General features: G+C 34.0%; 1 protein-coding gene and 1 long non-coding RNA gene across 5 annotated transcripts in view; one reads left to right on the top strand and one right to left on the bottom strand.

Annotated features, from left to right (window-relative positions):
- Window positions 1-27761, bottom strand: part of LOC150096190 (uncharacterized) — a 57947-nt gene that overhangs the window by 19511 nt on the left and 10675 nt on the right. The window contains exon 2 of the long non-coding RNA XR_016549942.1: window positions 3401-3595. This is a non-coding gene — a long non-coding RNA (uncharacterized LOC150096190). The remainder of the gene's footprint in view (window positions 1-3400; window positions 3596-27761) is intronic.
- Window positions 19947-27761, top strand: part of LOC150096189 (uncharacterized) — a 47706-nt gene continuing 39891 nt past the window's right edge. For 2 of the 4 annotated variants that reach the window (XM_090409287.1, XM_090409286.1), the window contains exon 1: window positions 20302-20372. In XM_090409287.1, the coding sequence (XP_090265413.1) occupies window positions 20315-20372 (58 nt within the window). In that variant the 5' untranslated portion in view covers window positions 20302-20314. Of the gene's footprint in view, window positions 20173-20301; window positions 20373-22044; window positions 22171-27761 lie in introns of those variants that run through there. The other 2 variants (XM_090409289.1, XM_090409288.1) reach the window with 2 other exon arrangements.

Below are 27761 nucleotides of genomic sequence, written 5' to 3'. Positions count from 1 at the left end.
AACAAAGATCTAGAAATGGATGACGTATACTAAAAGTAAAAGTTACACGAAAGGTTTGCCAACCCCCTTGTACCTACTTATAACCTCACGCCACAGCGCACTATCGTTATGGATCCTTCGGAAGTTAACCTTCACAACGAGGATCGTGTTTGGAAATATTTGTACGGAACCCAAGAGGAGACTACCAAACCAAAATTTCAAGTAGGTAATATGTGGTTTTAAGTGATGATACCCCCAAATTTAGAAAAGGGTATTGGGGTAACTGGACACGAGAATTATCCACTATTGCTCAGGTTATTAATAGAAACCCTGTAGTATATAGAGATCGCAGTCGGGACGGAGAGATAGTGGAGAGAACTTTCTATGTACCTCAATTGCAAAAGACTGATATGCCCAATGAACTTCCGGAAGACGTGTATCTAATCGAACAAGTACTTAAACACCGCAAACAGAAAGGAAAGGTTCAGTATTTTGTTAAGTGGCTCAGTTATCCCTCATCGTATAATTCTTGGGTTCGTAGCGAAGATATTTTACTTAACCCTGCCCAGTAACGCCAGTACGAAAATGTTTCCTACAAATACGCAAACGAAATTTCAAGTGGAATTACCACACGAGATCAGACTTAATGTAAGTGGGAAGTTTCTCTTGCCGAAATTCATCTTCCGGGAGAATTTAATAACATCGATTCCGGTTACAATGAGTTTCATATGAAACGTGCAGTTGGAGGAGAAGGAGTAGTCAACAATATCGACAACAAAAACATAACAGGAAATAAAGTTTTCGAAAAGTCTAAAGAAGGATTTTACAAAGTGTACAAGATTGCCAAAGTGTTTGACTCACATCAAACACTTCTTCAAGCAGTGTTCGATGTGAGTTCTGTGATTACAAAAAAATAAGAACCCAAACAACACCATTTCTATGACAGTCCCAAAAGATTAGAACCTGTTATTTCCCAAGGAGGCCGTTTGGGCCATCTACTGGGTTTTTAATCAGATTGGTGTTGTTGAACTGAAAGGTACAATCAGGTAAATATCCAGTTGATATAAAGAGGGGTGTAGCCGCATATTTTGTTTATTCTGATTTAATCCAAGAACACATAGTTGGTAATACATGTGCACCATTGTTACGAGTTGTTCAGTGCAGCACCAAGTGTTCCTTCGTTTTTGCTCAACCTCATTATTATTCGTTACGAAAACAAACATTTCAGTCAATTAGCATTGAAATTCGTTCTGACAGCAGCGAGTTGCTTCACTTTCGTGGCGGCAAGACAATAGTTAAATTACAGTTCCGACAAGTGAAGGATGACTGATTATCTCAGATATTACACATTGCAGGCAGGTGGGGCTCAAGTGTTTACGGGGCCCCGCAATACAGCGTGGGTACGGATTAGGTAGCATTTTCAGAAGTGCCTTCTCCTTTCTAAGTTCACTTTTAAAACCTGCAGCTCAATTTGTCGGTCGTCAAGCCTTAAAAGCCGGTCAGCATATGATAGGAGATGCATGGGAAGTGGTACCTGAACGTCAAGCCTTTATAAACAGATCATCAGAAGCTGGGAAAACCATTGCTGAAAAGGCTCAAAGCCGATTACTTCAGAGAGGTCAAGGAAGCAAGAAGAAAAAACGAATACTAAAAAGCGCAAGCGAAATGACATATTTTGCTGAGGATATGATGTCAGAGTTAGATCTTTTTTCCCACCCTCGTGTCAGCATGTGTGTGAAAGAAGTTCTTATGTCACCTACCAACCAATATCCAATACTGACAGTGGAGGTCCTGTGGAGTTTTGCATACCAGGTGCATCTGAAGAATATTTGGATTTGGGAAAATCATACCTACGCGTTCGTGTGCGCATGACTGACAATGATGGTAAGCCTATCGAAGATTCTTCAGTTGGTGTTGTGAATAATTTTTTCCTTTCCCTGTTCAGTCAAATTGACTTTTTTCTCCAGGATAAACTAGTGAATAAACTAGTGAATGTGGCATCAGGCACGTATCCTTATAGGGCTTATATTGAATACCTACTAAATTATGACAGAGATGCTAAAACAGTCAACTGACAAATGAAATATTTGTTAAAGATGATGTGGCTAATGTTAGTGATATGTTTACCGAAAGATAATGTGGGATGCGTAGACGACAAGGTCGAATTAACCAATCGAAAAGTGTCGAGATGCTTGATCGTGACCGGTATTTGATCAACAATGTTATTGTTCGAGTTCGTATGGTTCCCAGTTCTCCTGAATTTTGTTTACTGGCTGCAAATGCTGATTCGATGGCTAAATTGCAAGTTGAAGAGGCTACACTTTTTGTCCGCAAAGTCAGAATAAATCTAAAGATTCAACTGGCTCACCTGTCTGTGTTAGACAAGTCAAACATGGTATATCCCATCAATCGTGTGCAAGTGTCTTATTTTTAGATTCCCAAGGGTATGTCAGATGCCACACGAGACAATCTGTATCTAGGTGAAATACGTCTAGATTAATTATTGGACTGACGGCTAGTGATGAATTTAATGGCACTTTCAAAAGAAATCCATTTAATTTTCATCATTTCAATCTGAATTTTCTTGTGGTGACAGCTGACGGTATTCAGTATACCTCACAACATTTAACTCCGAACTTCAAAGAAAGGCATTACAGCAGATGTTATATGTCACTGTTCACATCGCTAGGCAAATGGAACAGAGACTGTGGTAATGACATTTCTTATAAGGAATACGTAAAGGGAAACGTTCTCTATGGATTTGACTTATCCCCAGATCAAAATGCCGTTGCCCCCCATGTCAGTCTGTTAAGAAGAGGAAGTGTGCAACTCGAAGTTAAATTTGCTCAACCTCTTCCTGAAAACATCACAGTGGTTCTTTATGCAGAATTTGAGTGTACGTTACCGTAACAAATGATAGTTCTGTGTTACTAGACTATGAACACTGAACAATTAGTACTAGAGTTAGAACTCACCACAAGAAAAGTGGGTTTAGGAGTTTATGCTCTTGATGAATTGCCACAACATCCGATCAGTAAACAATAGTCGATGTTCGTCGTGAACACAGATCCGACCTGGTTGCCAGGACAACATTGGCAAGCTATCTATATTAAAGACAAACACGGCGATTTTTTCGATAACTTCGGTCGTCCACCCGAAAACAATATTGTTAACTTTCTGAATACCAACACTAATAAATGGTATTATAGTACTGTAGCTGTACAAGCTAAGGAATCTGTCGCGTGTGGTTTGCACTGTGTATATTTTTTAATATTGAGATGCCGTGGCCTTTCTATGCAAAATGTTATTAGCAAATGTTATTCTAAGGATTTGTGGTTAAATGATATTGTAGTAACTAATGCTGTTACAGATCATTTACTGAAAATAAAAAATAATTTTAAAAAATGTTTTTTTCGCTTACCATTTTTTCCACACCAGTTTCTTATTCCCACGCAGCTTTCGGGGAGATAAAAACATGAATTTGGTACGCCTTCTTCGAGCCCTCTTGCAGGCAGGGAGTGGAGTGGAATCATTTTCCTCACTGGGACTTGCTGACGTTGATGGTTGATGGGAATGGTTCTGGGCAGGGCCGACGGAAGCGGGCATGCAGCCGCCGCTACGAGGGGGCGCCGGGGCACAGGTCATAAGTTCATTTTTAAGAAACAAAATTTTTATCATAAAAACAAAAAATTCTTAGAATGATCAATATTAATATAAATAAGGCCGGATACACCGAATAAAAATGTAAAAAAAAATTGTATATTGCCGGCTGTTTACAATTTTGCAGCGAGAGCAGGCTAAATGCTTACCTCCAGAATCTAAAGTGAAACAGTGGACGGATTTTATGCGCAGAAACGAATTTTTGCACAAAACATTTGTTGCTATGTAACCATTCATATGGTACTGTAAAAACTCGATTGTAGCTTAAATATTCCAAAGAACATTAGATTCGATGTTTACTTAGGTTAAGTCCAATGTGAACATTGTAAAAATAAACTTTGTTTGTCTCTGTATAGTTTGTTTTAGATGTTATTGTAAATAACACTCTGGAAGTTAACTGTGTATACTGCTTTAATAAGAATATGTTAGAGTGTTAAAAACAAAGGCAATGTTTATATCGCTGAAGCTGCATGTAATAGATCTACATGGCGGCATTAGAAAGATTGTTATTAAAATTTGTTTGTATGAGAAAGGCTTGCAGGCTCTAAGTGTAAACATCTGCTAAGTCAGTCAGAAAGGTTCAAACAACTTTCCGATGGCCGGCAACTTACAATTAAAAGAAAGTGGAGGAGAACAAAAGGCATGCCGAACTTGAAACTTAAGATGAAAGAAAATCATACTGATTCTTTCGGGTTGCCAAACTTCATGCAAGGTCCCAGAGAAGGTATAATAAAAAAGGGACTGAAGCAAACAGAAGGGGCTGCACGGATTAAGAGATTGCTGCAGAAGTAGGGGGGGGACCTGTTCCAGATACTTCCACAGAGAGACAGGAGAGGCTGCCCAGTTCCAGACACTGTCAAAGAGGAGGCAGCTCGGTTCCAGACATTGCTAAAGCTGCCCGGTCCCAGACGTTGCCGAAGAGAGACAGAACTGCTTGGTTCCAAACATCGTCAGAAAACATCCCAAATCCAGACGTTGGTTGAGAGAGGAGTTTTCCGCTTCCAGAAAGGAGCTTCTCAGTTCGAGACGTTGCTAGAGAGAAACGACTTCTAGGCCACAGACAGGGCTTTCAAATTGCCGAAAGGAGAAGTCTCACACGCCGTAGAAGAGAAAAGTTTCCAGTCCAGAGGGATCCTGATTGACAATTGACAACAGTTTCATTTTTCTTGGGGTTGGCATTTTCAGTTTCTTAGAGGCGGCAATTCAAGCTACTTGAGACGTCAGTTGTCCAGGCATTTTCGGAGAGCCCAAGTAGAGGAGAAAAGGCGAGGCAAATTTCCCGAAGTACCTTTGTTCGTAAGTTTTTCTTTTCGCCGTGGGAGAATAATATTTTTCCGGAACTGTACGAGTCCCGCTACCTTCCAAATTGATATAGCCGAAACCAAAATTCTAGATAAAGATCTGAGATGAAAGAATTGCCATAGAACTTTTAGTGAAAGACTTTTGACTAATTGTGAGATGCAGAGCCTTTGTAATTCAAAACGTTTATATAATTCCTCTTATAGTTGTATTAGAAAGACTTTTAAGATATATGTTTAATAAGGTTAAGAAGTGTCCTTAAGAGAATCAATTGGCATGTTAGAAGTTGATATCAAATTTGTAAAGGTAACAGAGAGGTTTAGGTAACCGCTTTGCGAGTAAGCTTAGAGTTTAATAAGTAAAATTTGTAAACTGAGAGTAGATAACGTTTTGTGGTAAAGAAAGAATTTTAAAGTTTAAGAAAAAAGGTTCTAAATTTGCTAAAGAGTTTTTATAGAAGGATAGAGAAAGCAATCTCTGTAATGTTTAAATTCGTGTACATTTCATAGTAATGTAAATAAATGTCATTTGACTTTCTTGTAAACATAGCACGTAATAATATAAACAAGAGAGATTCTGAGAGAGAGAAAGCGCGCACAGCTACATTAGAATAACGGAGAATAAAGTATAAAGTAAAGAAAAAAGACATCACAAGTAATTAATAAAATTACAAGTATACAAAGTTAAAATAATAATAAAATTTTACAATGTCGCAGTAATGTCAGGATAGCAACAGTAGATTTATAACAGTAAGCATCTCAATAGGTTACTGACAGTAGCGCAGTGTGGACTATTGTTTCGTCTCTGTGTTGTATTGTGTTGTGTAATAATTTCTTGTGGGTATAAAATAGAAATGAATCAAAAATTAAAAGAAAGTTATCTGGTGTACAAAATCGTAAGCCTCATGCTGCGAAAGAAGCAGATATTAAGAAACAAACTGGGGCTCTTAATAAATTTGTTAAAATATTAAAATATTCTGACGCAGATTGTAACCAACACGATACATCAGAAATCAGAGTTGAAGAACTGTGCACATCATCCAGTTTGAATGAAAGTACTATTACAACTATTGAACAAGATAACAAGACGCAGGATTTAAGTGAAAAACAGTTAGGAGAAGATTTAGTTGTAGTTGACCACGAAACTAACACAGTGTTAGTCTCTGTAAATTTAGAAGATCCAGGTGAATGGGGAAATATTGATAAAAATTACGAGTTGTTTTAATTGAAATGGGGCCTGTTCAAAAGAAAAATATAATATATCCCAGAGATACATATGGTCGTAAATTTGGGGACACATATTATAACAGAAAAATGGAAAACGGTGAGTTCGTGCCAAGAACATGGCTCATTTATTCCGAAACTTTAAATTCTGTTTTTTGCTTTTGTTGCAAACCTTTCGCACCTACCGAATCAAGTAGTCTTGTAGAAGGTTATAACGATTGGAGAAATGTAAGTATAACTTTGCATAGACATGAGACTAGTTTAGCTCACATGAAAAATTTCTTAAAATGGAAGGAACTTGATAAAAATTTAAAAAACAAAACTACTCTTGATTACCAGACTCAAAGCATGTATGAAATGGAAAAGAAACATTGGACGAGTGTTTTAGAACGCTTGATTGAAATTATAAAATTCCTTGGTAGCCAAAATTTAACTTTTTGCGGATCATCTGATAAATTATATGAAAGGAATAACGGCAATTTTTTTTAATTAGTCGAACTGTTTGCGAAGTTTGATCCCGTTATGAAAATCATGTTGAAAGGGCCCTACAAGGAAACAATAGAGTACACTATTTGAGTAAAGACAATCTGAGTAAAGACAATTTGAGTAAAGACAATCAGAGACTATTTGAGTAAAGACAATCAGAGACTATTTGAGTAACGACAATCAGAATGACAGTCAAAATGAAATATTGGAAACTTTAAGTAATGCAACCAGGGATACAATTTTATTATCAATTCGAAAATCTAATTATTATTCCATAATTTTAGACTGCACACCTGATGCAAGTAAAACAGAACAAATTACCATTATTATTCGCTTTGTTTCCTGACAATGGAATTGTCAAGCTCAGGGAAAACTTTTTAGGTTTTGCAGATATATCAGATTCCACAGGACGTGGTTTATGTGCAACAATAGTGGAACAACTGGAAAAATTGAATATTCCCTTTGAAGACATGCGAGGTCAAGGGTATGACAATGGGACAAATATGAAAGGGTAAAAATATGGGTTCCGAAATTTGCTTTTGAACAAAAATCCTCGAGCATTTTACGTGGCATGTGCTGCTCATACTCTAAATTTAATCATTAACGATGCAGCCAAAGTGAATGCAGATACAATTAGTTTCTTTGCAATTATTCAAGAAATATATAATTTCTTTTCATTTTCTTACAAACGTTGGGCAATCCTTTTAACGTTCGTAAAAAATTTAACATTGAAACAGCCATCAGAAACGCGATGGGAAAGTAAAATTAATGCAATCCGCCCTCTACGATATCAGTTAGGAGAAATTTACGATGCACTTTTTGAAATTTTAAATAATGAAAATTTTAATAAAGAAACTCAGCATGAAGCACAAACGTTATGTGCTAAAATAAAGGACTACGAATTTATTTGTTCTCTTATAATTTGGCATGATTTACTTAACAGAATAAAGCCTGTGAGTAAAATGCTTCAAGACAAAAATGTGAACATTACACTTGCTTTAGAATCTATCGAAAACTTAAATATATTCTTAGAAGAGTATCGATCAGATACAAATTATAAAGAAGTTCTAAAAACGGTAAAAGAACTGAGTGAAAAGGTGAATGGAGAACAAGAATTTAAAACTGGTAAGGAAGTTCGACGACGAAAGAAGACACGACAATTTGACTACGAGCATCATGACGAAACGCCACAATCGCCAGAAGATAAATTTAGAGTGAATGTGTTTTATACACTTCTAGACGTTGCAATGTGTTCGTTAATAGAACGTTTTGAACAACTAAAAACATATTGTGATAATTTCAATTTATTGTATAGATTACTACAAATTAATAACGAAGATTTATGAAAATATTGTGACGATTTAGAGATTCTCTTGATGGACGGCGACAATAAAGACGTAAATGCAATAGAAGTATATGTCGAGTTATGTGCTTTCGGGATATTTTTCGAAAGGATAATTTAAATATTCAAAACCCTTTCGATATTCTTAATTTTATTGCGTCCAATAATTTAACTTTCCCTAACTTTTCAATTGCTTTTAGAATACTATTAACCTTACCTGTTAGTGTAGCGAGCGGTGAACGTTCCTTTTTCCACGTTGAAATTGATTAAAACCTACTTAAGAACAAGTATGTCACAAAAAAACTTGCTAGTTTGGCGTTAATAGCTAAGAAAATGATGTATGTGCGGAATTGACGTTAAGACCATTATTTCTAATTTGGTGAATATGAAATCAAGAACCCGAAAATTTTAATAAAAAATTTCAAGTATATTTATGTAATTTAATTTATTTCTGTTGTTCTGTAAAGATTTTATTTTTTGAATACTTATATTAATATTAATAAAATGTTCTAATTATTATTTCTGAATTCTTTTCTTATTTTCTCATCTATCTTGAGTTCCTTTTATTTTCCTAAAAGATAGTTCCACTTATAAAAATTATTAAAAAATTTTTACAACTTGCTAAGAATTTAGTAAAATGCAAGAATTTTTTAAACTTTAGTTCAAATAAATTTTAACTTTAATTAAAATTCATTTTAATTTTGTTAGCGATTCGGGTCGGCGAGAAGGCTATAATTCCTGTATCATTATATTCAACGATTAAAGTGAAGTGGCTTTATCAAAATTTGCTTTAACTTTTGAGAATAACTTTTGAGAATTTTTTGAATATTCGGGTTTTAATGATTATCCTGCCTAGTCAACACCCCCGATTCGTTACATTTAGCGAACCAACGTGTGGCTGTTTTGTCAAAATTTATTTAAGAAATTTCAAATAATTAAAATTTTTATTATCGTAAAAGAACCACACACGCCTGGATCGTTACAGGGACGCTTATATAGACATTGCATGCGGGAGGCAAAGACCCTAGCGCCGGCTCTGTATATTGTCCCGATTAAGTGTTTAACGCTGATGAAACAGGATTGTTTTGAAAGAAAATGCCAAGTCGAACTTACATCGCAAAGTGTGAGAAAAAAGCAAGTGGGTTTAAAGCAAGCAAAGATCGACTAACGTTGTTACTTTGCAGCAAGCATCAGGAGATCTGATGTTGAAACCCCTCCTAGTAAATCGATTTCTAAGACCACGTGCTCTAAAAGGCAAAGATCTAAAACAGCTGCCGGTAGATTGGATGGCTAATACAAAGGCCTGGGTAACAACTGTTGTATTTACTGAATAGTTCAATAATTGCTTTGTACCAGAAGTGGAAACATATATGAAGCAAAAAGCTTTCGATTTTAAAGTTTTATTAATTGTTGACAATGCACCAAGTCATCCGCATTTAGAACATCCAGATGTGCAGGTAGTGTTTTTTCCACCCAATACAACAAGCATTATTCAGCCATTAGATGAAGGCATAATTGCTACTTTTAAAAAATATTACGTTAAGCACACTTTTCAATATATATTGGATAAACTAGAAAATGAATTATTAACAGTAACTGATCAGCTGAAATTATCAGCTGAAATCATTACGTTCGCACATGAAATTGGTGGAGAAGGTTTTGATACATTTAGCCAGAACGATGTAGACGAATTGCTTGTGGATAATGCCTTAAGTGACGATGATATTATTGGATATCGATTAACTTTAGATATCGTCGAAGATTCCGAAAACGATAGTGAAGCGGAAGAAAAATCTGTCCTCCTCACTGCAAATATAATTCGAGAAGGTCTTGAACTGTGCAATAAATTGGAAAATCATTTTCTTGTTAATGACACAAATTCTGAACGAGCCTTTAAATTCCAACGTGAGCTGAAGAACTGTATGTCTGGATATCGCGAGCTGTATAAAAATTAGTGAAATCATCATCGCGATGTTTAATCACTGATTACATTGTCAGAAAAAAAAATTCAGCACAGAACGAGGGTGAAGCTAATTCTGTTTGTCAAGAACCATTGCCTTTACTTACAGATTTGATGCACTGACTATCTCTTCTGGTGATGAGAGTGATTTTGCACCAGTTCGCAAACGTTGCCAAATATTGTCTAATACCGATGATAATTCTGATGACAAAATGATAAAAAAAATATTACTTTTCAATAAAATTAAATGAATAAAGCTTTAAAACCAACTTAGGCATTCTTATTTTCCTGAATTTTCATAAACTTTTTTATACGATTTTAGGTTTATTTTAATTCATTGCTTCGGTTTTATGCGGTTTAAGAAAATTATGGAACGTATCCCTGATTTTTCAACGTAAGTTAGGCCTTTTTTGTGCGATTTTTTATATGCGGTTTTCTGTGGAACGTATCTACCGCATAAAAAGAGATCCGACGATGACTTAGCTGGTGTATTACGGACGAAAAGGGTTTCCTCCAAGATAGCAGTTTTTGTTGTTGTTGTTGTTGTAAAGCAACAAGGCATTCCAGCTTTCTAGGTTGTTTTTACGGATAAAAATATATTACAAACAATAGTAATAAATTGTTTTCAGAAGATAGTACCGAATGCGATTATGATTATCCCTACCGGTGTATGAATATACGATAACAAATACTAGGATAGGAAAAGTCAACAAATACCGCGATGCGTGATTTAAATTATACGAGTTAGATTCGGTCTAGCATTTTATTTTAGCAAAATACATTTCATGTATTCAGTACAATAGAGTTTCAGTACAAATACATTCCCTCCTTTGAATAGCCGTGAGGCAGTGGCAATGTTTTACTTCAAATAGGTTGGGAAGTTTATGGTTCAAATTTCATGTAAGATATAAGTGGACTCGCTTTAAATGACTTTTGGTTTTCGTTTATAAAGAATCATATAACTTTATTCTTCTCACAGCAACCCAGGTAACTGTTATATCTGATTTATCGGAAGATATAGCAGAATTTAAAATAACAGAAGAGAGAGAGAGAGAGAGAGAGAGAGAGGAGTGTAGCCAAAACGGTTAGCAGTAGTCTTTGTTAAGGGAATGATGGAAAAATTGAAAGTTCTTAGGTTAAAAAAAAAAAAAAAGAGGAGGAATGTGGGGAAGAATGGTGCGCGAGAAAAATGTTAAACAGCAAGGAGATTATATAATATTTCAGTGTTCTTCTGTAGTAGAGTTGCACACAGTGATAGCCTAGAACATAGGTTCCCAAAGTGGGCGGTACTGCCCCCCCCCAGTGGGCGCTGAAGCCTTCTAGGGGGGGATATAGTGGGATCAGAAGCATTTGGGGCGTTCAGGCGGTCTAGGGGTCGATGGCTGTTTTTAGAAGAAATTAATAACATATATTTAAAAATTGATTATTTTCGTGATTTTGCGATTAGATAATCATTTAAAATTTAAATATTGAATTTTAATTCATCTTATTCCCGTCTTGCACGATCAATTTTTTATCAATTTTCTATTTCAATTATTTAATCATTTGAAAATTTACCATGTCAGATAGAAATAAATGTCAATTTTCTATGTCAATGAGAAAATTGAACGTGTCATACAGGATGTTTTAACATCTATTTTTGATATACTTAAAAAATGTATTCATTTTTTGCTATTGTAAAAATTGATCGTGCCATGCAGGCTTTAGTCTATCAACGCAGCAGACGAGTCTTAACTAGTAGTAGTATGCTGGTCAACTATTACGTAGGTAATTCACTCAATTCAGCATGTTTTTGACAGGAATATGGGTGCTTGCAGTGACTTGTTCAAAGCACGAGTACGATGGTATCGCAAACAAGTCAATGCATGCAAGTCGATTCGGGCTAGATTTCAAATCTCTAAATACCAGTGGTTTAGGAATAAGTTTCATTATTTTTTGTGTGCTTTGCCAACAATCATCAGTCGAAAGTGTGATAGATAAGTGGAGTCATACAAAGTGTAAATTAAATCTTTTATTTTGTGAATATTTTTGCAAATTTTGTTACTTTATTATGTCTGAATATAAGAAGAAATGTCGACAGTACAGTATTGAGTTGAGTATTTAAAGTATGGTTTTATTCAAACGGTTATAATAGGGGGCGTTACAAAATTCATGTCTTGCAAAGTGGGCGGTGGCCCGAAAAAATTTGGCAACCTACAGTCTAGAATATAGACCGATTTGTGATACTGTTTAGTAAAATTCGCGAAACACAGAATCTAATATGAATGAACGTTTTAATTTTTAACTAAATATTTAAACCAAACTTACTTGGTTACTTAATTAAAAAAATTGAATATCATAAAAATAAACTTTTATCAAAAATAATTATGGGCTAATTATCAAAGAATAATTATGAGCAATGCAATGAAAAGAAACGGGAACGCTATTGTTATATTCAACAGTCTAAAAACCACTTACTTCTTCTCCATGTATGTGCATTTGTTATGTACTGCATATCTTTGTAGTACTGCATATCTTTTTATGTATTTCGTAGTACTGCATATCTTTCGTAGTACTGCATATCTTTCGTAGTACTGCATGTATTTCGTAGTACTGCATGTATTTCGTAGTACTGCATATCTTTGTGAATCATAACTATCGTTATGATTCACAAAGATATGCAGTACTACGAAATACCAGTAGAAACAGAGATAACGATTTGCATTATTTCTTTGTCGAGCACCTTTCTTATTTATAGAATCATGTGACAAGTAATCAACCTCCAGATGTCTCATTTTGGGAGTTATGGTAATAGTAATAATAATAGTAAGAAGAAGAAAAAGGAGAAGTAAAAGAAGAAGAAATAGAAGAAAGTAAAAGAATAAGAAGAAAAAAGGAGAAGTAAAAGAAGAAGAACTAGAAGAAATTAAAAGAATAAGAAGAAAAAGGAGAAAGTAAAAGAAGTAGAAAATAGAAGAAAGTAAAAGAATAAGAAGAAAAAAGGAGAAGTAAAAGAAGAAGAAGAAAAAGGAGAAGTAAAAGAAGAAGAAGAAAAAAGGAGAAGTAAAAGAAGAAGAAATAGAAGAAAGTAAAAGAAGAAGATGAAAAAGAAGAGAAAGTAAAAGAAGAAGAAATAGAAGAAAGTAAAAGAAGAAGATGAAAAAGAAGAGAAAATAAAAGAAGAAGATAATAGAAGAAAGTAAAAGAGGAAGATGAAAAAGAAGAGAAAGTAAAAGAAGAGGTAGAAGTAGCTATTAACAGGATTTTTAGTTTTTGAACTGAACATGCAGAGAATAAATACATACACATATTGTATGTATTCTCCGCAATGTCATCATATAAATTAGATTATTGAAGAACTAAGATACCTTTCGTGACACATCATTGTTCTTGCCATTTGAACGAATGATGAAAGAATATAGAACACGCACGATTGTCATTAAGTGGAAAACTACACTTTTCTGAAAATTCCAGAAAGTAGCAAACAAAAATAACGTAAAATCTGCACTTTAAAATATAAACACTAAATGATTCGTAAAAAAATTAAAAATATTTTAATCTAGGAGGTGTTTTTTTCCTTTCTTTTTTCCCGTTTACATTCCAGTGAAATGATGTAGATGTAAGAAATTGATATTTACTCTCCTTTTTTCAGAAACAGTTTCACTGAAGAACAGTGATGGCTTTAAAATAATCTTTAAAAATCAACAAACTACATAAACAAATAACTACATTAATATATATTTTCACAACTGAAGAAAAAACGTTTTGGTAAAGTTTTCAGGTAGAAGGTGGTTGAGAGACTGCTTACTTCAACAGCCGTATGACAAGAAATAATGAAAAAAAAAAGAGAGAGATAGAGAAAGAGAGGGTATTTACTACATAGTTGGAAAATTAGAAATTGAAGGTGTGTTTTGCTGTATTTCGAAAATACCTAATTTTAACCCCAGAGGTAGCTCCGATATCTTGAGCATAAAGGACAATGACGCTACAGAAATGCGTCGTTGTCCTTTCATAACATAACACTTCCGTAGTGTCTGAAGAAACTACAGAAGTGTTATGTGTATATCAAGAAAGGATAGCAAAATCAGATCTTGTACGGAGAATTGCACACAATAAAATTTATCAAAATTGAAATCAGATGTTTCTTGGCAGATATAAGACAGAATTGCGTTTTCGAAGCAACGAAAGTTATCCAAGGCTGAAAAGTTTGTATCCTTTACACTGAAGAACGATGAAGTTTAAGATTGCTATCAGTTTGTTTAGTTAGGAAAGAGTTAAAGATTCAATACTGTAAGGACACGGATTCTAAAGAATAGGAGGAATAGATTGTTCTCTCGACAACAAAACTACAGTTTGATCTTCTTGACGAAACGTCATTCAGAAATTGCAGAAAGAGAGATAATGAAAGAGCAAAGCCTTAGGCTGTTGCATTTGGGAGAAAAAAATTTATCTCAACAAAGGAAAATGTGTACCATGAACCCAGAGTGAACGTCTGGAGAGACTGCTGTTGTCATCAGTTGCAAACAGTGAAAGACAAACCTCTATTGAGTGTCTCGAAATAACAAACATGAGCATACAAACTTATCCACACAAATGCATGTTTTGAATTGTTTTGTTTAGCTTGAAAAATATTGAAGAAATTTAGTATCCCGAATTTCAATAAACTTTGCCCAGATATCTTAATTTTAGCTTAAGTGATCATGTTTAGTGGCAAAATAAGAGAAAACAAAATTCTCTATTAATAGATTAATCTTAACACGCATGGACCGTAGATTCAATGGTTGTAATAAGACTATACATGATACTACTATTCAAGAATGGTATTAAGAAATGTACATTTTTATAATCGTCTGGATTGTTGTCTTACTCATTATTGACTTTCGTCTTCGTCCACCTTTCACGCTTCTCACCCATGTTAAAAACGTAACCATCTGATTTACAATGTAACGCAAAACATGTAATTTCCAAAGAGATATAATAATGAGGGATTTTTCTTCACTTCGAAATCTACTCAATTGTTTATCCTTCAAAACGTTGCAATCCGTAAAATTCAAATAACTGGTTTATGAAATGAGTACAAATTGTGTATTTATTCTATAAATCACACAATAGCTCTACTTAATATATTAAATAGTTCATGACATTCTCAGGTTCGTACTGCTGTTTTCTGATAAGCATCAGTATTTATGAAAATTGTGTTATTTCCATAAATATGTCCATCTGTAGTCATCTAATCCTACTAAATTTAAATTCACAATCGTTTTTAATTAAGAGACCGAAAGCAGTCTTACAACTATATTGAGAGACAGAGTATTGATCTTAACAATACTATTGAGCAGTCTGTGGCTGCTAATTTTCGAGTATATTTGGTATATTATCGTCTCGACTAAATGATTTTCATTATGTATTTGATTATAAAATATATAGTTTTAATTTAGATCATAAATGTAGAAACAAATGACCAAAGTTCTTATAATTAAAACTATTCAAGATGTACTATGAATCACCTACAATTATATCGATTTACTCAGATTTACTCAATTGAATCGGCATTTCGCAAACTAGAAATTCATCATTTCAATGAAACAACTACAATAATATAAAATTCTCACGCGTACATTTCAGAGTTCGTCAAATTATTTGCACCCTATTAGCTTCAGTGATCTATTTGTTTTCAATGCAAATGTATTCTGATTTGAAAAATGGGTTAGAAGAACGCACGTTCATTTCTCCAACTGCATTTTTATAATTAGCCACCATGCAAAGGCTTTTTTAATTTTCTGAAACTTTGCTAACTAATAAGTATTCCCAAACCACACATTTTAAAGTATAGTATCACTAGATTACTTATATTTAATACATTTTATTTTTATATTTTCAAACTTTCTTCGTAAAGTCATGTACAAATACGTCACTGCACTTCCATGGTATGGTATCACTGATTGTTGCCCTGAGATGGTTCAATTTTTCAGGAATATCCCTAACACGTAGGACTGCAATACTGCATCCTATCCCAACGCCTCTTTCGAAAACTTCGTCATTTCCCCTTCTCGCAGCCATTTCACCCGAACATGGTTGACAATGACTTGGGCGCACCATATTCCTCCAATTCATATCGACCACAAACACGTGGCTCCTTACATGCACCTTGCGCATTGGGGGCTGTCCGTTAACTTCTCTAGAAACAGTCTACGTGCATACACTCTTTCAAGATAGGCGAAGTTGCCAGGTAGAAAAAAACCTTCCGCATAAGTGAGTCTTCTCCTTATAGTTTGGATTTATATCATCATCATCATCATCATCATCATCATCATTTCGAAGGCGTTTTTTTCACGATATGTTTGAATTGTAAAGAACATTTTCCTTCGTTATGAAAATAACTGGCTCACACGGAACATGCAGCAAAACTTTAAATCCTTAAACAAATTTTGCGTACCCATTACTACGCCAGCCGACCAATCCATTAAAGAAAAACGAAGACAAGAAGGAAGGAAGTCCACTATCTTTACTATGATCGATAGTAGTTTCCTACTACCGATAATAGTAGTTTTCATTAAAACCGAGAAACTATTAAAATAAATATTATTCAAAATCCTGCTTGTTGTGATCGTGGATGTTTGGTAACTTTTTTTTTCTATTTTTCATACGATTGTAATGTCATCATTTAAATTAAATGCGTTGTTTTCACGGATGATATTTTAATCACATATAACTGTGCAGATGTTTTAGATTTTGGTTAGGGTACGAGACGATCTCACACAGCTGCGCACTATAAACGTTGTTACCACGATTAGTTGTACAGAAGGACGGGGTAGGACGTTTTATAAGATACGTGTCTCTATTGCTACTGTAAGTGATGTTATAGTTGAAACGATATTGGTTTGTTATTTCTAAATTTCATCAGTGATCCCTAGTTGTTTCATTTATTTCGTAAATTCCATAATACATGAATTTCTCTACGTTTGTTGGTATCAACCACTTTTGAAAAACTTTTGCAGCAGTGGATCGAAATTTGTTAAATAATGTTCCATGTGTTTAGCCTATTACACACACACACACACACACACACACACACACACACACACACACACACACACACACACACACACACACACACACACACACACACACACACACACACACACACACACACACACACACACACACACACACACACACACACACACACACACACACACACACACACACACACACACACACACACATACGAAGGTGGTCTGAAAAGTTCTCGGCCTCAACCATAGGCGGCAACACTATCGGCCAGATTTTTCTTTTCTAAGTTGGAACATCTGTCATAAGCATCCATGTGAAATTGCAAGTCATTCTATCAAGTAGTTTGTTTTATACAGCTGTCTGAAGCAAAAGCTTTATCTGTATCCCTTGAAATTGATAAAATTGAGTATCGTGCTGTTATAAAATTCTTTGTAAAAGAAGGTTTAATGCCAAAAGAAATTCAACGTTTAAAGTTTATAAAAGTTTATGGGCACTCTTCTCCTCCTTCGTTTTCGACAATTAAGAAATGGGCTGCCCAGTTTAAACGTGGCTGTACCAGTCTTGAAGATGATCCACGTGAAGGATGTCCAAAAATTGTAAAACACCAGAAATCATTGATCAAGTGCACGGTATGGTATTGGATGATCGGCGAGTCAGAGTGAGTGAAATTGCTGAGTCTACAAGAATTTCAAAAGAACGTGTAGGATATATTTTGCATGAAGAATTGTAAATGAATAAGCTTTGCGCAAGATGGATGCTGCGCTTGCTCACAGCAGATCAAAAACTCACTCGCATGAAAATCTCTGAACAGCGCTTGGAACGTTTTTACAAGACTAAAACTGATTTTCTGGGTCGATGTATTGCTGTGGATGAGACTTGGATTCACCAGTTAAACACCACGATCCAAAGAGCAGTTTAAACGGTGGAGAGAAGTCGGTTGTTAAACGTCAAAGAAGAAAACGTCGGTTCCATCAGCAGGAAAGGTCAGGGAATCGGTGGTTTGGGATGCTAAAGGCATTTTGTTTTATTACTTATATTGAAAAGGGTAAAACAATAACTGGGTAATATTATTCCGATATTTTAAACAGACCAGACTAAAAACATTGTGAGAAAAGACCCGGTTTGCAGAAGAAAAAAATCATCTTTCATCAGGACAATGCACCTTCCCACAAAGGTGTTTTGGCAATGGGAAAATTAAGAGATCTATACTATGAATTGTTGGAAAACATCCACCCTATTCCCCAGATTTGGCTCTTTCTGACTTGTATCTCTTCCCAAAACTTAAACTCTTCCTCGCTAGTCAGCGTTTTTCTTCGAATCAAGAGATTATTGCAGCTGTAGAGGGATATTTTGCAGATCTTACTGAGAACCACTACAGGGACGGGATAATGGCGTTGGAACATCGCTGGAATAAATGTGTATATATATATATATATATATATATATATATATATATATATATATATATATATATATATATATATATATATATATATATATATATATATATATATATATATATATATATATATATATTAAAGTCAGTATACACATGAATATATTAGGGATTATGACTTAAACTGGTCAAAAATAACCTCTATATAGTATTACAAACAAAATATAAACTTTCGTCATCCTCTCCATTCAAAAATATTCCCAAAGAAATTTAATCCTTGTATCGATAATTTGCTTGTGAAATTATGAAGTGCGTTACCTAAACATTTTTTCTAACAAACGGCTAATTTGCACCAAACAATCACAAAATATTTGATAATATTTATTCGTCTTTTCATTTTCAATTCCAATCATTGCGTTGGCTGCAATCATTTCCATGAATTAGCAGTGTCCCCAAGTTCTTTGTTATTCTACCAGAATTCCCAGTACACACATGCCCATCGTATTCTATTACAGTAAGAATATCCTCTTCTGTTAACCAGGAAACACTAATGACTGCTAATTCATGTTAACTCGAATAAAATCCGAGCGCCTACATATTTTAATCCATATTATAGATGACCTTTGATTGGAAAAACTCGGATTTTATTCCCGTCCTGGAAGCGAAGAATCTTTCAGATTTCTTTCAAAATAGGATGGATTTGCTATTTAAATAGGGAGAGGTTTTTTTTAATATATATTTTAATCCTGAAAATCCTGTTAGGATAACACTCAACAATTTTCAAATCTAGCATACGAAGCAGATTCGATTAACGGAAATTTCATTAGTAGCAAGCAGGTTATTAAGAAACTAAGTTACAACCCATTGCCTAACAAGTCGTAATCTTCATCCTATGATTCTAACACCCATCCAATTCCAATCCAGATTGTCCACAGGTCACGGAAAATGGGTTTGCGGTGGATGGGAATGCACCACTTAACTATTTCTCCAATGATCGCGTTATCGTTCTTGCAGAGACAATATTTTCCTCCTATCAGCTGCGTAGGAAATTTTTCCAAATTATTTTTATAGACCTATTCATTGAAACGTTAGTATTCCTAAAATTGCATTAACCTTTAGGAAAGGCTGATGAAGATTGTAGTCTCTTAAAGTATTTAGGAGTAAGAATGACATCAAATTCATGTATTAAAGAGTGACGTTTATTATGACGTTGATATACTTTTTGATTGTTTTGTGTCTTTTTGGATTTTACACAATGTAAACCGCATTACCTGGATATGATTCCGTTGATTGTGTTATTTTGATACCGAAACAAATTTAATTTAAATTTAAATTGGTTTAAATTTTAAATGTTAAAAACTAAATTGATAATAAAAAATACTCATTAAAAATTAAATTCGTATTTTTCAGATTTTATATCAGTTATGTAACCTATTTCTATTCACATTTCTTAGACGAATAGAAGACTTAAACGAACATAAAGACAAGTGAGTATTTGTTCGAAGAAAAGTGAATGAAATTTGATAGCTGAATAGTTCAAAAAGCATTTTTGTTTAGTTATAACAGGTTAGTCCATAATACGTATCTGACACAAAGCCATTGTTGAATTTAAGTTTCATGACGATCTTTTGCAGCAAATTTCCAATGCTACACATTAATAATTGCTTTGATAATGACAATTTGAAATCTGGTAACATTTAACTGTTTTTAATTTATTTTAATTTTTTATTTCTGGAGTGAAAGGAATGATTCTTAGATATTCAAAGTCTTATAGAAAGTGTAAACAGAGCAAACTCCTCTTCCGTGAAATCTGAGCCAGACAAAGAACACTCAGGTGAGCTTCTAGTATGTCGTAGAGGTAGAAGCAATTTAACACTACCCTGTTGAATCTATTGCTAAACATAATATGTTCTGTAATTCGGTCAAAAGTAAGTTCCACACGGTATTAAATTAAAGTTTGTAATTTGGTGGCCGTTATGTGTATTTACAGTACGTGTATGCAAAAGTGCAGTAACAGGGCTTCAGGTTATTTCTGTAAGAATCAGTTACAGAAATTACAGGCAAATATGCATTTTAATATGGGATTATTTTAATGTAGGAAGGCTGCGTCCTTCAATACTTAACTTTTCGGCTCTCGTAGTAGTTGCGAATTATACACCTATGAAATCACGAAAGAATTTAAAAAAAAAAAATATCAGTGCGCATGACCATAATATTTATGATATGTTGTCGATTTCTGTTAATTAAATTATTAAAAATTTTGTTACATTTTTCATAAATACGAATTATAATAATAATAATAATAATAATAATAATAATAATAATAATAATAATAATAATTATTATTATTATTATTATAATTGATTTCTGAAATTTTTCCGAAATATTTACACAATTACAATAGTCGTCTTTAGTGACATTCCAACTTGTAATTTTTACAAAATTCAGCACTAAGTGTATTTATGATTCATTTTCTACATTGCATTTCAATTAAAATTTTGATAATAATACTTTTTTTGCATCTATATTTACAACACGTGTTCTTCTAATATTAACAATGAAGATTACACGGAATGTTTGAATAATGCAAATAATAATAATAATCTCAGATAAATTACATACATATGATTATTGCAGGCATTTGTTCGCATGTTTACACATTATGTATAAAATAGCAGTTTTTCTATTTTCATCGTACAGAGTATTTAAATATTTACAATTAATGCATATTACACTTGATTCTCTGTACATTATACTGTATGCAGTTTAAGGCACATTATTTCTTTTCAATATTTTTTTCCTTTGGATACAAATTCATATGCTTTCATATATATTCAAAAATTCCATTATTCATAAAATTCATAAAATCCATTATTCAAAAATTCCATGTAATCTTCGCTATCTGATGTGATCCATAGAATCATATGAGTTGTTGAAGGATAATATTAATATTTTGTTGAATTTTGACGTTACGCGTCAAACTAGATTACATTTTTACTGTTGATATTTTTCCAAAATTTCCAAAAAGCAAAAGGGTCTCATCTACTCCTTACAATGAAATAAAAGGCGTTAGCAGATTTTTTTTCTTTTAATTCCCGGCTACAGCACAACGTACGTACCCTATTTTTAATTTTTTTTCTCCGAAGTCTAGATTTTCGGTGAACTATTTAACATACTTGTTTACGAAAGGAACTCTTTTACATGCTTAGTTCTTAGTGAAGAGGAAGGTATAATAAAATTGGCATTGCGTAAATTTTTTTTATAAAATAATGCTGATGAGAAATACAGATAATTTTCTTTAAGGTTTTGAATATATATTTATTATTTATTTTTTTAACACTGAAATCTAATGCTACTATAGTAACACGTATCTTTTACTGATTTTATTCTTTACAAATAGCACGTTCAATATATCACTCTTATATCTTCTGAAGTATTTAAAGAAAACTGCGAATATGTAAGGAGCTTTAATAAATAGAATAATAATTAATAAAGTGACTTTGTTAAATAGAGAACTTCCTGGAAATGGGGAGATTCTAAAGAGATTGAATGTGATTGACATCAGATATTTCTGTTGCTGTTGTGGTGTTGTGTTTGTGAACGTGGTTTCTCTTTTCTATACGACAAGGATATCCTCAGTTAAACAAAAAGCATTGTTTCTACAGTAGATGCTTAAATCACCTATAACTGTGCAGATGTCTTAGATTGCGTGGCAGAGTGTTGAGCGATGTAGTTGTGCTGCGATATAATTTCACACAGCTAGCATTATGAAATTTGTTACCGCGCTTAATCGTATAGGAGGTGTTATGAGAGACGTGTCTCTATTATTACCGTAAGTGGCTTTTGTTGTAATATAGTATTAAGAAACAACATTTCAGATATAGTAATAGTGGCTCTTAATAGTACGCGGTGTCTTTATTTCTTTTGCTCAGGTTTGAACAGCAATGTTCAACTACACTGATTTTTGTGTGGCTTCATATTGTATCTGTATTCCCTAGAAATAATGATAGACTATTTTTGTTCTGGTTTACATACATCGTGAGCAGTTGCTGGTGAACAATCGCATGCCGTTCCACTCCAAAGTCGCCAAACAAGCTTTTAATTTTTTCTTTCTTTCATTCCATCTCTCTTTGGAAGAGTTTTCTTAATAATATTTTCAAACCCACGTACGTAATTGTCGTTTTAATCATCTGGCTACCTCTCTATATGAACTTGATAAAGATTAAAATCAGTATCTTGAAGAAGAGATAATACATATGAAAATAGTAGAGATTAAAAATGAATTTTTGATCAAACAACATATTCTATATTCTATATACCATATTTTATATGGTATATAAACAGAATATCAACCTTGGCCATTCTCTCCGTTAAAAATATTCATATAGGAAGGTATTCCGTCTTCTGTGGATTTTTGCAATTCTGAATAGCCTCACCTAATTATGTACTTTATCTAAACAACTGCGAATTTACCTCCAAACAATCTCAAACTATTCGATAATATTAACTCGTGTTATTATTGTCATTTAAAAGTCGCTGCAATCATTTTCTGAAATTAGCAATATTTCCACCTTTGTTATTCTGCTTAACTTCACTGAATACTCTGTGCTCATCGTATTCTTTTACAGTAAGGATATCTGTATTCTGGTTAACAGAAGAGGATAACTATCCTCGTCTGTTAACCAGATATCATTAATGACAACAAATTCTACTTAATTTGCGTTTACTAGTGCCTCCATAATTTATTCAACATTGATGATGGCGTTCGGTTAGTAAAATTCGGGTTGGATAAACGAAATATCTTTCAGATCTTTTTTTAAAGGGAGGAGATGACTTAGCTTTTCAAATAGGGAGACATTATTTTATGATGCAAAACAGGCTAAGCCTGTAAGAAGAACACTCGAAATGAACAAAAAATGAATGATGCCAACTTGATAGACCTAAAGCGGGAGTCAGAATGGATCGGTGATGTTCGGTACTCAACTGATTATCTAATTATCCAATAATCCAGTTATTGTTTTTCTTTCTAGGGAAACGTTTCCCTCTTCCTGCTCTTAGATACGAAGGAAAACACAAATTGTTAAAACTCATTAATTGAAACCCACTCTAGTATTCCAAAAATTGTATTAGCTTGGACTCCCAGTGCACTCTACATGTAAGTGGAGTCCCAATGAGGCAGGTGGAGAAGTTTAAAAACCTTGGGTCCATATTCACGAATGATGGAAAATGGGACATAGAGCTAGATACTCGAATTGGCTTAGTAAGTTCAATATTGCGGGAGCTTGGCCGTTCGGTAGTATTGAAGCAGGAGTTAAGCCAGTAGGCAAAGCTGGCTGTCTTCAATAGTCTATGTCCCCATCCTTACCTATGGTCATGAGAGTTGGGTGATGACCGAAAGAATGCGAACACGAATCCAAGTGGCTGAAATCAGGTTCCCTCGAGAGGTTGCGGGGCTGACAAGACTCGACAGAGTCAGAAGCTCTGCAATTCGGGAAACCCTTAATACCCAACCACTGCTTCTCCGTTTTGAGAGATCACAGTTACGTTGGTACGGGAACCTGGTCAGAATACCGCAAGAGAGGCTCCCTCAGTAGGCCCTCTTTGCCAAGTCAGAGGGTGGGAGGCCACGTGGAAGGCCAAGGACTCGCTGGATAGATTATATCCAAAACCTTGGGTGGACACGTTTGGGAATCCCACCAGAACACCTGAGCTTGGTGGCAGAGGATCGTGACCATTGGAAGTTCCTCTTGCAGCTGTTGCCCCCACAACCCCAATTAGGAAAGGTGGGCCTTGAAGTATGTATGTATGTATGTACATCTACTTCTAAATAGAATAACTGAGTAAAAATTCACTGTAATGTAACTTAAATATGGAAAACATTCCAATGACACCGAACTTTGTTCATTTAGATTTACAACTGTATATTGTATTTTGCGGAAATATTATTTACAACTGTATTCACAGAGAATAATTCAGAACATGTAATTACCTACAAATATTTCACAAGTTTTAGTTTACACTCTTAATATTTTCCAATGAGTTTAATATTAAAAATGTCCGTTACTCACCGTTTTGTTTTTCGTTTATTGTACATCAAAATAGCTGGTCACGAAAAATAATCTTAAGATGGGATATCACAGGAAGCACAGCTCCAAAAATATTGTATGGTGTTAGACTCAAAATGATGCCATTCCTGTTTAATGATTTTGTATATTCCTTTGTCACCAGATATACAAACAGTCTCGTATAGTGTTCATAAATGTCCCAAAATAAAGAATGTTTATCGAATTGTATAAAGTCTTGAAAGTCTAATTTAACCATCAAAGAGTTCAGATGAGTGGCTAGAATTCTTCCCATGATTCTGATAATTTTGATTTGAAAAATAGTAAATGACTATCAATGTCGTACATTTTTGGTGAAAATCGCTCAGCTTCTTCGCAGGTATTACAGAAAACGTTGCCTACACCATCTTCTGTTTCATCGATGATTAGTTCACCATCTTGGCAGTTGATAATATTACAGTCTCCTATGCCCAATTCGTAATCTGCTCTTCTTTGTAAGTTTCCAAGGATATCACACCACTGCCTGCATAATCTCTGCCATGTGCTTCTCGATAATTATATCACAATGTATGTATCTTCCGAAATAACAATCAGCTTCCATATTGTTAGAGTTAGGTAGTGTACTTTGTGTCGTGCTTCCTGAAGAAAGAAAATTTCACAGGCTTTTAGGACACACTCATTATATTTCTTTACTGGAGACACACACAACACACAAAATGATCTCTGGCCTGAAAGAACGAATAGCAGTAACTGAAAAATGCACTCGAGACTTGTATCTTATACGATTGTTGACCCTGTTTGTTTCCTTCAAAATATAACAATTGCACAAATGAATCATGGGCATGTTTTCGCATGGTTGTGGATGACATTGAACTGATATTATCCTACTTTGTGAAGTCACCGTGGGTGAAGCTTATTCATCCTTGGCCTAGTCCGGGAAATGTTTGCTGTAGCAAAATTGTGGCATACATTTTTATTTATTTAGAACCATACATATATTTTTGAGCATTGATATTAGCACAAAATCTTTCGTTATGTTTCCAGTAACATGAGTATGTGCACACTGTATCTTCACGTTTGGTCAACCAATATCATTTATATTAATAATTTTTCGAAAACAGTACCTATTTTTCTCTACCTTTGGCGAGTAATATATTGATATTTGCATGTTGATTATATTATCCAATCTCTTAGTTTGTCTAGACTTCAGAGAAAGGGAACCAATGTCCCATTTCAGTTGGTGGTTGTATTTAATTAACCAAGAATTCTGTTTATTAACTTTTCCGGTAATTCATTCCACCTATAGAGTGTTTTTGTCATGGTATCTCTTATAATAATTCCTTTTGAAGTACAAATGTTTTTGGTAAATAAATTTGAGTCTTCATCATAAAGTCATTTCTGAAATGTCGTTTTTTTTTCAAGTATATTTCAACGGTTTTCTACTTTCTTCATCTTATTATGTTATATATTTTTTTCACCACAAATAAATATTTATTTATTATTATTACATCTGAATATTAGGTCTAGTACTACAATTTTCAACTTAATTCCTCTGTTACAACTTCCGAAGATTATACTTTAGACCGATGTGTTTATCTTTTGCATTAGGAAGTGTTGCCAAAAGGAAATGAGACAAACAAGGGATTGGATTCTGCATTTTCGTTTTCTTGTTAGTAAATTCACCATTATCCTGTTCTGTTAATTTCACACTGTTGTGTTAACGGGTGGCACTACGACTTATTAATTTGTACTTGCAAATATATTTTGCATGCATAATTAAACAGAAATCTTTATGTTTCCAATAATCTTTTAATATGTATTAACTGACCATGATATTATAAGCAATTATAATAATGGGTTAATTTGTCGACTTTAAGACTTTAAATTTAACAAGTGTCTGAAGGTAAGATTACCGTATTTCTTGAAAACAATATATGATATCAATGTCAACCATAAAAAAATTGTAAAAAAAATGAATTGTTTACCTTTAAATAAATATTTATTCACTTTAATCGTACCATTCATATTTTTCAGAGGAATGAACTTTCTTTTTTTAAAAAAAAGTGTGCCATTTTTATCAGTTCATAGAACTCTGAGGAATTCACAACTGAATTCACTTTTTGGCATTCAATCTCATTTTGTTTTCATCATTTTGAATACCGCAACCCGTAAATTACCAACATTCGATGTTGGCTTCTGATATGATTCTATATTTCATAAGTCTGATTGCTTATTTTTCTAAATTTTATTTTTAAATCTTGCAATATTATTTTTATAATTGAAACCTCATCAACAACTTTGCCTATTTCAATAACTGGTTTTTCGGAGTGAGCTATGGAATTAACAAATTCTGCAGATGCTTCAACATCTTGGCACTGAACCTCAAAATCACGACTTTATTGTATCCAAAAATGTGATCTGCAGCTTTGGGATTGCTTCCCCTCATTTCTAAATAAGGGACACTTTTCTCATAAAAATTCAAAATCTGCTTTATTTACTTCTCATTCGATATATCTACAGATATAGTAACAAAATTGTCACCATTTAATTAATTTTTGTACTTTATCCATTACAAAAGACACAGTTATGTTATTAGTTATCACCACCGTCTTTTTTGTTCTGCCAAAGGAATAGTATGGGTAGTAAAGTTTTGAAACACGTTTGATTAGTGGTCACATGCTTTTAGACTTTTATCATGTACAACTGTGTGAAAAGAAAATGTACCTTCTCTTTATTTTTTAAAACAATATTGTGAGTTACTAATATTACTTACAGTCTTTTGATCACCCCCTCTGTTCAATTTTTACAGTTATCACTGGCTTGTATTGAGTGACGAAGCAAAGCAGGATTAGCTAGATGAGGGTGATGGGATAGTTAAGAGGGTGACTGCAGTCTTCCGTACAATGACTCCTTCTGCTCCAGAAGACGTCTGGTCAGTAAAGGGGAGTTGAGTAACGTCACGAGCGACATTCCCGTTTGTAGTTAACAAACGTCACTCAAACTGATAAACACGCTGTTGTTATCAGTGTGAGTGACGTCACTCTAACTCCCTGTTTGCAGTTATCAAACGTCACTCTAATTGACCAGACATCTTCTGAAGGAGAGGGAGTATGGAGTTGGAGTTATTGTAGGGAAGGCTGATGTTACCCTCTCAACTATTTGGTTCCATCGCTCATAACAAGTTGGTGATAACTGTAAAATGGAACAGAAGGGCGGATGATCAAAAGGCTGTAAGAGCAAGTAATATTAGTAACTTATGATGCTCTTTTCAAAAATAAAGAGAAGATACATTTTCTTTTCTTTTCACACAGTTGTACATGATTAAAATTTAAAAGCATGTGATTGCCAGTCAAACGTTTAT

Source organism: Typopeltis vanoorti, chromosome 19 (assembly GCF_054136105.1).
Source record: "Typopeltis vanoorti isolate ZY-2024b chromosome 19, IOZ_Tvanoo_1.0, whole genome shotgun sequence".
NCBI classification, from domain to species: domain Eukaryota; kingdom Metazoa; phylum Arthropoda; class Arachnida; order Uropygi; family Thelyphonidae; genus Typopeltis; species Typopeltis vanoorti.
This window is presented reverse-complemented; position numbering and strand designations above follow the sequence as displayed.